General features: G+C 29.6%; 2 protein-coding genes across 3 annotated transcripts; one reads left to right on the forward strand and one right to left on the reverse strand.

Moving 5' to 3' along the window:
• The first annotated feature begins 1721 nt into the window (after positions 1–1721).
• Positions 1722–4942, forward strand: LOC120147759 (benzaldehyde dehydrogenase, mitochondrial-like). Of its 2 annotated transcripts, XM_039161070.1 has the most exons (12): positions 1722–1871; positions 2186–2320; positions 2429–2571; positions 2657–2810; positions 2915–3144; positions 3333–3422; positions 3509–3682; positions 3799–3936; positions 4138–4275; positions 4377–4438; positions 4522–4812; positions 4865–4942. In XM_039161070.1, exons 1-11 carry the CDS (start codon positions 1802–1804, stop codon positions 4793–4795), a joined length of 1608 nt encoding a protein of 535 aa, XP_039017001.1. In that variant the 5' UTR covers positions 1722–1801; the 3' UTR covers positions 4796–4812; positions 4865–4942. The 2 variants fall into 2 exon arrangements, with proteins under 2 accessions (XP_039017001.1, XP_039017000.1); XM_039161069.1 differs by having other exon boundaries at positions 4522–4888.
• A 5548-nt stretch (positions 4943–10490) lies between these two features.
• LOC120147740 (UDP-glycosyltransferase 90A1-like) lies at positions 10491–12103 on the reverse strand. The gene has a single exon (XM_039161046.1). The coding sequence runs from the start codon at positions 12069–12071 to the stop codon at positions 10650–10652; it is 1422 nt and encodes a 473-aa protein (XP_039016977.1). The 5' UTR covers positions 12072–12103; the 3' UTR covers positions 10491–10649.
• Positions 12104–14051: the final 1948 nt, after the last annotated feature.

The following is a 14051-nucleotide window of genomic DNA, read 5'->3' on the forward strand; positions in this document are numbered from 1 at the left end:
TATTTGACTTAACTTGTTAAAAAAATTTGTTGTTCGACTAATTGCTCACTAATTTTGCTCGATTCATGCTCGTTAAAAAAAATTGTTGCTCGTTAAGCTTACCATAATTTTTGGTAGGATAGTTAGGGTTTAATTTTCCGGCGTAATAAATTAATAATTATTAACTAATAATTTAATATTTTCTTATCATTTATTATAAAAATAATATATTAGTAAATTAGTAGTAATTATTAATTAATAATTTAATATCTTTCTTATTATCTATTAATAAATAAGTAATTATTATTTAGATTTCTTTAATGTGATAATTTTTAAGGTAACTGTTAGAAAATTATAAAAACTAATTAATGAACTGTTCGTAAACTTATCAAATCAAACTTAAATTTGAATAAAATTAACTCAAATTAAGTATTAATTAAATTTTAATCGAGTGAAATTCGATTTTTTTCACAGACATACTCAAATAATTTAAATTTAATCAAAATATTTTGAATGTATAAGGCTATGTTTACTTGAGATATATCCATCCAACAAAAGATAATTCACATTAAAAAGTATAATTATACACGCAAACAGATTTTTTTTTGTTAACATGTATACTTTGTTGCCAGTTAAAACCGAAATAGGTGGAAATAATGGAAACTTTGACTAATTTGAAAGTTTTAATTGATTCAAGAGTCATAAGCGGATAAGATTATCTTACTATTCATGTATAAAAAAACAAAGATATTTGTGGAATTAATTTATCGAATAATAATTTATAATTTATTATGATTTTATTTACTAAATTCAAAGATGGGATATAACTCCACCAAAATAATCAAATTAAGATTATTGGTTTAAACATTGCTCGATGAATCATCCATTATCAAATTGCTTTACATAAAAAAAAGATTTGACAAGTTGAAAACAAAAACAGAACTCCAATTATGACTTTTGCTGAAAACATGTAATCAAAATACCTTAGTTGTTCTAGTGGAAGGAGACACTAGGTCTCTTAAACAATGTCAGGGGTTTGAATCTTTATATTTACGAATTGAGCAAATTAGGTTGGGAGGGTCGTCTTTTCTTCTGCAGTACCCGATCTAAATTAGTCGGTCAATGAATTAGATATGAATTATTAATTCAAAAAAAAATACCTCAACTTGTTTGCAATGAGAAAGAAGAAATTCTAAACCCACACTCCTCTTACACTACAATGACTTGGCCCCCTCTAATTGCTAACTTCAATTCCTTGTTTCCAATTACTTGTTATACTTAAAGTTGCATTTTTAGTTATCTCTAAATCTTTTAAAAATAATAATATTTGTATTTTTTTACGCTTTGAAGAAAAGGTGATCTTTTAATTTTCTTTTTATATAAAACCACCAAATTTAGGGTAATTATTTACGCGTGATACTCAACCGTTGTGATGAATAACAAAACCTGTAAAAGCTTACATCAGGTCTAGCGGTCCTGAGCCCGCCATTGAGATGGAAATCGAAGTTTTCAGCATTATTTCGAGTGTTTACAGGTGCACGGTGCACGGTGCACCTTGTCACTTACCATATATCCTCTTTTAAACTAAAACTTATCACCACCATTTATGAATAATGACTAAATATGGAAAAAAGTAGGAGTAATTAATTATTAATACTTTAAAACTTGTCTTCTTTATTCCATAAATAACAATTGAAGTCTGCCAAGCTGTACACAAGAGTCCATTTGAGAAATGGTTTATAAAGAGAAGAGCTATGCCATTATGAATGATTGATGGGAGAAATCTCAACTCAACAACAACAGTATTTACTAAGCTTTGATAATGGCTGCCAGAAGGCTTTCCTCTCTGCTCTATCTTTCTTGTCCTGCTGCAACTTCTTTATCTTCTTTGGGTAATATTGATCTCTCTATCTAGTCCATGATTTAGCTTCTCTGATTAAGCTCTTGTATTATGTTCCTTGGGTTGATCTTCATGTTAGATTCCTGGGGGGGGGGGGGGAACTGAAGAAAACTTGTTTTTCCTTTTCACATGTCACTTTCTCTACGGTATCTTTGCAAAAGCATAGTCTAAGAAAGACATATTTTACAGTTTCTGGTATACCATGTTTTAGATCATACACGAAGAGGTTTAAACTTATGCTTCCGTAGATTTTACTTTTAACAAGTAAAAGATTGAAAGAGAAACAAAATCAATGATGTATTGCAGGAAGATTTTCAAGATGGGGACGAAGGGTTAGTAGCTTTAGTACATCAGCTGCAATTGATGAACCTATCAATCCATCTATTCAAATAGATCATACTCAGCTTCTTATCAATGGACAATTTGTTGATGCTGCTTCAGGTTAGAACTCCGGACTCCCATATATACGTATGATCATTTTGTTACAATTTCATTCAATAAGAAGCAAATATGCAATGGAACTAATCCATGATGATTTTCTGGATTTAGGAAAAAACTTCCCTACATTTGATCCTAGGACAGGAGATGTAATTGCCCGAGTTGCAGAAGGCGATGCCGAGGATATAAATCGAGCAGTGGCTGCAGCTCGCAAAGCATTCGATGAAGGGCCATGGCCTAAGATGACTGCTTATGTAACATATGTTTTCTTTCACATATCCATGCTTGATCTTATTGTGTATTAGAATTTTACCTGATTCCAGTTCTCAATATGCTTAGGAAAGGTCGCGTATAATGTTCCGCTTCGCTGATTTGCTTGAAAAACACACTGAAGAGGTAGCAACACTTGAAACTTGGGACAATGGGAAGCCGTACGAGCAAGCTGCTAAGATTGAGATACCGATGGTTGTTCGAATGTTCCGATATTATGCCGGTAGGAAATCGAAAACAAAGAAATAACTCACACCCTTTTGTTATCTTCCTTTATAATGTCAATACTTGGATTCGAATATTAAAATTGTTAGCCGTGTTCTTCAGGCTGGGCAGACAAGATCCATGGACTCACAGTTCCAGCTGATGGACAGCATCATGTTCAAACGCTCCATGAACCGTATGGTGTAGCTGGTCTGATTATCCCATGGAATTTTCCTCTTTTATTGTATTCATGGAAAGTTGGTCCGGCATTAGCTTGCGGTAACACCGTTGTCCTGAAGACGGCAGAGCAGACACCGTTGTCGGCTCTTTATGTTTCCAAGCTTTTTCATGAGGTATGTCGATACTGTAAATCCATTATGCTCGATTCGTTTTTCGTTATTCATTCATCCCATGACTATGCACATTGAAATATTCTTCTTTACAGCCCAACTAACATCACGATTCATTGATTTTTCGGCATTTTGGAATCATAGACCGACAATGACATCTAATGATTCTTGAATAACATTCTGTCTCTCAGTCTGGACTTCCTCCTGGTGTCCTAAATGTCGTCTCTGGATTTGGTCCTACAGCTGGTGCAGCACTTTCAAGTCACATGGATGTGAACAAGGTATCGTACAAGCTCCGGATAAGTCATTTTTTTCGATCTGTCTCGTGTTTTTTATTACATCAGATCTAAACCTTTTGTGTTTGCAGCTATCATTCACAGGTTCCACTGCTACAGGCAAGGTTGTGCTCGGACTCGCTGCAAACAGCAACCTTAAACCGGTAACATTGGAACTCGGAGGAAAATCTCCTTTCATTGTTTGCGAAGATGCTGACATTGACAAGGCTGTTGAGCTTGCACATTCAGCCCTGTTCTTTAACCAGGTCGGCTCATTCAAATCCTACAATATAAACCAATAGGATATGAATAGTTTTGTATTATTCGAAACACCAGCTTTTTGAATTCAAGTCATACCATCAATTACATCTATCTTCTTCAGGGTCAGTGTTGTTGTGCCGGTTCTCGCACTTTAGTCCATGAAAGTGTGTATGATGAGTTCGTAGAGAAAGCAAAGGCTCGAGCACTGAAACGTGTTGTCGGGGATCCTTTCAAGACTGGGATTGAACAAGGTCCTCAGGTGAGAAACAGAGGCCGTAGAGGCTCTCAGAGATTCTTGGTTCTCCCATTAGCCATTGTTTTCATTGCTTGAACATCGACCTTCTTTATATGTGCCAACTTCATCGTCAAATACATTTGATCACCGAGGAATTCAGGACCCAAAATCAAACAAATGATGTATGAAAAACTGAATATTTTTGTTTGTTTACTTATAATTCAGATTGATAATGAGCAATTCCAGAAGATCCTCAAGTACATAAGATCTGGCATTGAAAGTGGAGCTACACTTGAAACTGGAGGTGAACAACTTGGTTCCAGAGGCTACTATATTCAACCCACTGTTTTCTCCAATGTTCAGGTATCAGTATCAGCACATATATGATTTCTGAAATGATTTTGGTTAAGGTGCGATAGATTTTGTTCCTTTTATAATATGATTCCCATTTGTGCTCCAATCAGGATGACATGTTGATAGCTAAAGAGGAGATATTTGGACCAGTACAATCCATCTCCAAGTTCAAGTAAGTCATCAAAAGAAGTTATTATGTTGTTCGGACGTTCTTGTGTTTCTTAAGTCCTCATTCAATGCTTTGATCTACAATAGGGATCTTACTGAGGCTGTTCAAAAGGCGAATGCGTCTTCGTATGGATTGGCGGCCGGAGTTTTCACTCAAAACCTCGAAACTGCCAACACGTTGACTCGAGCATTGCGAGTCGGGACGGTATGGATAAACTGCTATGACATATTTGATGCTGCAGTCCCTTTTGGTGGGTTCAAGATGAGTGGTCAAGGAAGAGAGAAAGGAATCTATGGTCTTAGCAGTTACTTGCAAATCAAGGCAGTTGTCTCTCCGTTGAAGAACCCAGCATGGTTGTGATTTTTCTTCTTGCTCACGAATTGCCATAAATCTATGTCTACAGTCAATTGTTATTCTGCTTCTTCTTTAATTGAATGATCTAATCCGTTCTTCGAGTTGAAACATGTTACCCGGACTTTATAATATTCTTAAAATAATTATGTTAAAGATATTCGGACGCATGAAAAAACTCAAAATATTCATATTAAATATATATATCCTCGAAATGATGTAGCATAGAAGGTCGAAAATATATCTAGTATATATATGAGAGTTTGAAATTTTAAGAACAATTACCTCTATTCTCACATTCGATCCATCCCTGCTGTTTATAACTGAAGCACAATGGGATTTGGGTTTTCAAGATTCAAACTGAAGACCTTCCCCGACAGGATTTGTAGTAATAAAACATGTTTCGACATCAGCGTTCAAAACATTCTGAGCATAAATACAAATATATGATCCTAATAATCAGAAGTATTAAAAAAATAAATAAACTCATACATTTCATGTAGACACGTACATATAATGTAATTTGAAATGTTTATAAGATAGTTTGATGGGTCTGATGCTTACACTTAACAATATTAATAAATATAAATCTGATCTAATTATAAAATAATAATACTGTAAATTCATTTAAATTGGATTTAAAATAATTTAAATTCAAAGATGACCTAAATTTAAAACGACTAAAATTCAAAATTAAAATTGATATAATCCAAAACCAATTTTACCAACTCAATTGACAGGTCTAGATACAACTATACATGTGATACAAATATATTCAAGTTTTAAAACTTTGTTTTAGAAAATCATGAAATGATAATCCTATACATCTATATTTTATATATTATTTTTAAATTTCTAAATAAAAGTAGTGTCTTCAGTCAATGAGCATTAACTCAATTAAAAGTCATTAAATTACTTAAGAGTATAATATATATTAGTTTAATGATATTTGTATTTGTTTCATTCTTTTAATCTTTAAATAAATCAAGTTAAAAGCCATTGCCTAAAGATTGAACACAAGACTACTATATTTAAATATAAATAATTGATCAATCACTTAAAGATTATCTATAGAGTAAATTTTATAAATATTTTCTTTCATTTATAACATGAATATAATAAAATTATTTGTATATTTAAATTTATAATTTTAGTTATTATATTCATGTTAATAAGAAAATATTTAAGATGAACAATTCGTTCCCATAACCATTTATTTTATAAAATTATTAAATTAAAGTTTTATTTCAAATTAAATTAACTACTATTATTTTTATAATAAAATAATATTTTATAATTGAAAATTTAATGAAAATGGGGAGGGAGTTAACTACTATATTTTATAATTAGAGGGTGGATAAGTGAATTTATATGATAATAATTAATTTGAAATAAAAATCAAATTCTTTAGCCAAAACTCAATCAGATAACTTGTTCAGATCATACAATAGAAATTTTTATTTTACAAGCCACTATAACTTGTTCAGATCGATATGCTTCCCTAAAATCCTTTTTTTTCTCCCGATTTTCAATACTTCATATTGATTAATTAAGATTGATCTCGCCCGTACATCTAATTTTGATTGGTAAGTCTCTCAATAAATATTTTCTGAATATATAATTACTCAAACTCAAAACCTGCTTAAGTGATATCAAGTTGTTTAAGGATAAAAATCTTTTATTGAATTTAATATTATAAGTTAGTTAAATATTTATTTAACTTAAAAAATATCATTTAAAAATTGCATAACTGCATAAATATTAATGTTAGATATTTTTATTTTGGCTTCATGAGAAAATAAACATCCAAATTATATCTAAAATTAACATTATGTGCCTGAATTTTTTTTTCTCAAAATAAGTGTCTCACATTTCCAATGTTACACTTTTAAATGTTTACGTCGTAACAATCGTTAAAAAGTTGTTAAGTGACACGAGTCATGTTTATATTTTTAAAATTTTTATTTTCTTAAAATATTAAGCATATCATTAGTTTTAAAATCCAAAATTTTCTGAAATTACAAAAAAGAAACCTTAAAAAATAAAATCTTTCAACAAAAAAATTAGAGTAAACTGAAAATATAAATTAAACACTTATTTTTAGACAAAAATATAAATTAAACACTTATTTTTATATTAAATCTTTTATTTTAAATTGAAAATAAAAGATTTAATATAAAAATAAGTGTTTAATTTATATTTAATATTTTTGTCTAAAAATATAAATTAAACACTTATTTTAAATATAAAGCCCTTACTTTAAAATTTCTTTAAACATACCAAATTAATTTTAAATATAAATTAAACACTTATTTTTATATTAAATCTTTTATATTAAATTGAAAATATTATTTTAAAATTTTAACTACCAGTACAAATATTTGAAGTCTAGAAAGTACACTGAAGTTGCGACCACAATGTAAATCGAAACTAGAAAGTTCTCGTAAAATTTTAGAGTAAACTACTCGTTTAACACTTAAATTATTACTTTTATTCTATTTGAATACCTAAATTTTATTTTATTTCAAAATCATATCCAACATTTAATTTATGTTTCATTTCGATATCACACTATTAAAAATTTAACGGTGACATTGACGTGTCAATAAAATAATACCAAATCATTATTGGAAAATAAAAAAGTACATCGTCACTAGTTTTGTTAATTTTTAACGGTGACCAGTGAAACACCAAAATGAAATATAAATTAAATGTTATATATAATTTTGAAATAAGGGTCCGTTTGTTTCACTGAAAATATTTTTCAGAAAATGTTTTCCGTAAAATAAATTACATCTTCTGGAAAATGTTTTATGGTGTTTGGAAGATGTTGTGTAAACCATTTTTCACTAGTTGATAATTTTTTTAGAAATTATTTATTGCAAATATAAAATATAATAAATAATATTATTTATTATAAAAAATTAATATCATTTTTTAAAAATATTAGAATAATTTATTTAATACTATTTATGTCAATATTATTATTAAAATATTATTTCTATAATTTTATAAATAAAAATATAACTCTAGTATATTCTATTAAAATAAAATATGATAAATTATATTGAATATCTATAAAAATAAAAATATTATATTATATTTTAAGGAATTTTTATAATATTATTAGACTATTATATTAATATTAAATACATAAATAAAAGTATTCACTATTAATAATTCAATAATATTATTTTCAAGAAATTAATAAATAATATAAATTTTATTAAATATAATAGTATCATATATTATTATAATATAATTGAGTATATTATTGTAAATATATTATTATTATATTATTAAAAATATTAATAAATATATTTTAAATATGTTAATAATTAATATTTTTATGAAAATGATACTAAAATATCATATTAATATTGAATTTATAAAATAATATTATTTTGAGTATTTATGCTTTGAAGTGAAAAGTTTAGAAATTGACTTACGAAAAATTAAACCTTAAGTTATTTTTAGAAAATACAAAGGAAATTCTGTTGATCAGGAAAATGTTTTACATTGATCAATTTGTTTTCCTCCAACCAAATACTGAAAAGTGAGGAAAACGTTTTCCGGAAAATATTTTACATGAAACAAACAGACTCTAAAATAAAATTAGATACCAAAGCGAAATAAAAAAATAATTTAATTACAAAAACGTGTAATTTACCCAAAGTTCTAATAGCAAACGTCTTTTTTATTTTGTAATCTTTAAAAGGCCGACGTGACGCGATGATTTTGCATACACGCGTGATCCACTGGATTAGGACCAACACCAATCGATTGAATTTGGAAATTAAATTGAATCAAAGCGTTTTGATGATTTATAAAATATTAATTTAAAATTATTGTAATTTAAATTAAATTTAATATTTTTATAATAGAAAACAAGTTGTTATGTTTCAAGATATTAAATAACTTATAAACATTATATAGAATTATTCATTATTTTTATTTATTTGAGAAATTAATTTTTCTGAGTAACTAGAAAATAATCAATGACTGAGATGTATAGCTTTACAGCAGCCTGCTTTTGTCTTCATTCTCCAACGATAAACCAGCTTCAATAGGGGTGACTGAAAATAGTGACACCCGAAGGATCTAGACCAAGCCATATGCGCCATAACATCTGTCATCCTATTGTTTCTCGAGGCGTAAAACTACACTGCACCATTCATTCTCTATCGACCAATTGTTTGATATACGGCACCAATGACGAGCCTCCCCTCCCCTCAACCCTGGTTAGGAAATAACATAAGTTGAGTTGAGTCGAATTTTTATCAATTTGGTCCCATTTAAAAATATAATCCTTTCACTTGAAATGCAATCCAACTCAAGGTTATGGTGGGTTCACCCGACATAAAACTTGACCCGTTTTATGAGATAAGGTTAGAATCTTACCCTATCCAAACAAATATATTTATAAAAATTATTAATTTTATTCATTAAAATAATAATTTAATTGAAAAAATATATAATATGAAAAGAAGTATTATTATAATCATTTTTAAATATATAAGGTATAATTGTATTATTTTTTGAGTCGGGACAATATTTTTATTTTAAACTTGAACATGATCCGAACTTATTTTTTTAGAAAAACTTAATTCAATCCGACCTAACCTGATTCTATTTTTTTTTAAAACTCGACTTAATAAGATCAGGTCAGATTCGAATCTTGTGTCTATACCTAACCCGAGTCATATCTGATCGTATCCAAATCATTTTTACTATTTGTTTCAACGATAAAAGAGCAAAAACTAGAATCTCTTGCCAAAATTAATCCTTCAAAAGCACACTCAAAATTCTGCATCAAAAGTCGAACATATTCCGATTGTCTTAGAGAAGCATCCTGTTTGATTAATAACGTAATATACCTCACACGAGGCCATATCATTATTGTGTCGACGAGCATGATCGTTCTTCACTTCAAGCTGGAGGCATTTACTCTACTGCAAAACAGTGGTGGATCTATAAATTTAAGAATAGTGATTTAAAATTTTAATTTTATTTTCTTAAAAATAATGTGTATGGAAAAATTATAATTTTTTTCTTTTTTCTTTAATACATTAAGTTAAATTTAATTATTTTTTTAAAATAATAGGATGCACTTAATCCTTGCAAAATAATCTCATCGGCAACGACATTAGTTTCAAACAAAATTAAAAAAGAAAAGAATTATTAAATAAATTTATTTTTCAAAAAAGACAAAATTAAAAATTATCATAGAAAAATCAAGAACCAATCCAAACTAAACTGAGAATGAATGTTTGGAAAAACTGACTGAATCAAATCAATCTCATCTTTACAATGAATTGAACGATCATTAGACAGGTCTATTCCTATTGAAGATTTTTTTTTTGAAAGATACGTATACACTTCATTGTAATTTTAATTTTGTCAAATCATTAACTAATATCAACAATAATTAACCTTAAAATAAAATAGTATATACGTATACTATATAAAATTAAAATCTAATATCATCTTACATGTGTGAACGCCCATAAGTATGGAGAAAAAAGTGATCGAATTAAATTCTAATTTGAATATAAATATTTTAACAATTTATAGAATATAAATATAAAATTATAATGATTTAAATTGAATATCTTAATTTTTTTAATTAAACTAAAAGTGATTACAAATTAAATTGATCCAAATTATCCCTTCCTATTTAAGAGAGAAATTGACATTTATTTTGTAATTTCAATTTTAGTGAAATCATTAATTAATATCAACAATGATTAACCCCAAAACCTTAGGTACGTATCACGACAAATAATTCCAAGAAAAGCTGTCTACAAAGCACTACTGGATTGTCACGTATCATGTTGTCCTCTTTCCAAAACGACAGACATCTTCAATGACGGACGTGTTGTTCCTTGTTGCATATTTCATCAATAAGCAAGTTCAATGTCTTCCAAGAAGAACCGCTATTTTCCTCCATAGCCATCTTAGCCATCTCTGCAACTTCTTTCACTCTTTTCCTCGCTTGTTTTCCCGCCTCTCCTTCCATTAACTCTATCACCATCTTCATCAACACTTGCCATTTGACGAACCCTGGTTTCATCCCATTTCTTCCGGATTCAACTCGTAACCCTACCTTAATGTCCTCCACCACCATTCTCGCATTCAATGGCTGCTCAGCTAGCATTGGCCATGCAAGGATTGGTACACCGTAGCACATGCTTTCCAATGCTGAATTCCACCCACAGTGACTCAAAAATCCTTGGATGCTTTGGTGTTTCAGTATTTGCCTTTGATCCACCCATTGTTTCACCACCATGCCTCTCCCTTTAACCCTTTCCTCTAAACCTTCAGTATCCATTGATTCGGATTCTTTCTTTCTTATCACCCACAAAAAGTTTGCCTTTGATTCCTGCAATCCGGTCGCGATTTGTTGGAGTTGTTCGGGGGAGATTTCGGCTTGAGAACCGAACGCCACGTACAAAACAGAGCACCCTTGAGCTAGCTTCTCGTCTAGCCAATCAATCCAAAAGGGTTTCTTTTGGGGTTCGGGTGATTCCGGTTCAGCTAAGCACAATGGTCCTACGCACCAAGTCTTTTGGCTTCCCTTGCTGTTCGTATGATCAATATAAACTTTTTCCAACTCATAAAAGCTATTAACAATATGCCCATAACTGTTTGATATTGATTTAATTTGATCCATGAATACCTCCTTTGAAAGATCATTCTCAAGAAATGTCGAATCGAAGTCGTTTCTTGTAACCTCAATCCATGGAAACTGAGTTACAGTGAATAACTCATCATCTGACTCGACCCTATCAAAAAGCCTGTCTTCAACTACAGCTCTGGTCACACTTGAAGAAAACTGGTTCATGCCCATAAACACCAACCTTGGGAACCCAAACTTCGAAGCAGACTCGAGGGTCCACCATAGGAACCCATCCGACACCATGAAGCTCACTGGTTGAACCTGAACCAGAACCTCCAGCTTCCTCTCGAATTCCGCTTGCATCAGCTTTGTGGCTTTGCAAAATGGATAAAAAAGAGTCATCGAAGATAATGCGTCGGTGCTTTCAACACCGGGTAGGATTTCAGGGACAGTTTGTGGGAAAGAAATTTCGATGATGGAGACGGATGTGTCAGCAAGAGAGTTCGCAATAAAGTGTCGGTTGCCGGTGGGGGTAAACAGTGTCACCGCCATACCTCGGCGGATCAGGAGGCGGGCTAGGTGAAGAATCGGTAGGGTGTGGCCTTTGGACATAAAGGGAAAAAGAACTACATGATGGGATGAAAATTTACAGGAATCTATATCCATATTGCTTTCCTCTGATTGTATATGTGATTATGGCATTAATGCAGCACCCTAGCAAGCTTTATATAGGATTGTTTGTGAAACTGACATTAATTGGTAGTGCTCTAATTAAGAATAATTTACAATATGTTTTAAGTTAAAATGTTATTTTATATAACTTAGAATATTAGTAATTGTTAATAAAGTTTCGTCCGTTGCAGGCTTGCAGCAGAATTTTGTTTTTAAACAATTGGAGAGAAAAAAAGAATTTTTTTACTTTTAAAGAGTATTAAATCTATAACTTAAGGAGAAATTTCAACTGAAAGTTTTTAACTATATATTTTAGAGATTATTAATTGTATTATAGTAGATTTTAATCTAAATGATAATTTTTTTAGTTATAAACTATCTTTATTTATTTATTTTTATTTTTATTTTTATATTAATCAATTGTATTTTAGACCTATAATATTAATTGATTTTATTAAACTTTGACCGAATGCGGCAAAACATTTAACTTGCATATGAGTATCTCCCAAAATTATTTGGATATATAAATATTTTTAAAAATTAATATATTGATATTAAATTAGGATGTATATTCAAAAGTTATATCGACGATCGGATTCAATAAATACCTTTTTAAATTTAAAAATGGAGCCAAAAAAGAGAAATCTGCACCAAATTTTAAGGTTTTTAGAACCAAAAAAAAACTTTTATGTAACACTCCAGCACATTTATTTCCAAAATTTAAGTTTTCTATAATAGAAAAAAATACTTTTATGAAACCCTAACTGCAGCATGTGGTTTGTTAATGCATTAAAAAGTTTATTTCTCACAGGTTAGATCAATTAGTATAGGGTCGTTCTAATTTGATAAAGATTCTAGAATAAGGAGCTTACAATAGCCTGTAGTCCTTTGTGTGTCTTCTCATTCAGGCTTCAGCTATTAAATATGTGGTTCATTTACGGTTTACCACCACCCAAGTCTCTTTCAGTGGGTGATTTATTCACACTACCATATGTTTTCGTGGGCAACTTGTCTTTTCATTTTTTAATTAAACAGACTTGATGTCTTAAATTATTGTCAAATTAATGAGTTTAGGCTTGAGTACTGTAATGGGTCTTTATGATGGTTGAGAATTAATACAGTAGTTTACGTTTGAGTACTGTATTAGGTATTTATGTTGGTTGGGAATTAATACAGTATTTATGTTTAGGTGAATTTTGAAAGTTTTATTATTAAAATTAGTTGATTGTATAAAAATGAATGATATTTAAAGTTTTTAAAATACATAAATTATAAGTTATTAGAGATAAAAATTAAAAAAATAGTAAGAGTAAAAAATGATTAAAATACATAAAAAAATAAATAATTAGATATAAAAATAAAAGAGAACTGATTTAATAAAACTCTTAAACTGTCAAAACTTGAATTACTTATGAAAATCCTATATCGATAGTGACATAGGTAAAAGGAGATTGGAGTAATGGACATGTCCACTACCATAAAATGGAAAATATCAAAAATAAAGTTATAAAAATGAATAAATGTGTCGTAACCGTCTTTCGGGTGAGTTCAGAATTGGCATTCGACTTGAATGAAATGGTTAAAGTCACCACCGATCATTTTAAAAATAATATTTAGGCTGATCGTACACCATCTTACCTGATCTACGTCTTACCAAAGGTATGTCGGATTCGAGAGTCGGTTACAGTCAAGGAAGAATTAACACCCTTGAATTGTCCTTTCGGTACTAATTAATTTCCAGATTACTTACCTTTAATGGACTTAAAAGTGAATAAAAATGGACTATTGAATTAAGGGTAAAAATATTAACTACGAAATTAAATATAAACCAAGTCAAAAAAAAAGAAAGAAAGAGAAAGAGAAAAAAAGTAAATAAAAAAATAAAGATAACATAAATATAATAAAACAAACATATACCACAAAAAAATTAACTAAAAAATGAAAAATTACATAAAACTAAATTAAAAGGAAAGA

The sequence above is a fragment of the Hibiscus syriacus genome, unplaced genomic scaffold (assembly GCF_006381635.1).
Source record: "Hibiscus syriacus cultivar Baekdansim isolate YM2019G1 unplaced genomic scaffold, ASM638163v2 tig00110940_pilon, whole genome shotgun sequence".
In the NCBI taxonomy this organism is placed as follows: domain Eukaryota; kingdom Viridiplantae; phylum Streptophyta; class Magnoliopsida; order Malvales; family Malvaceae; genus Hibiscus; species Hibiscus syriacus.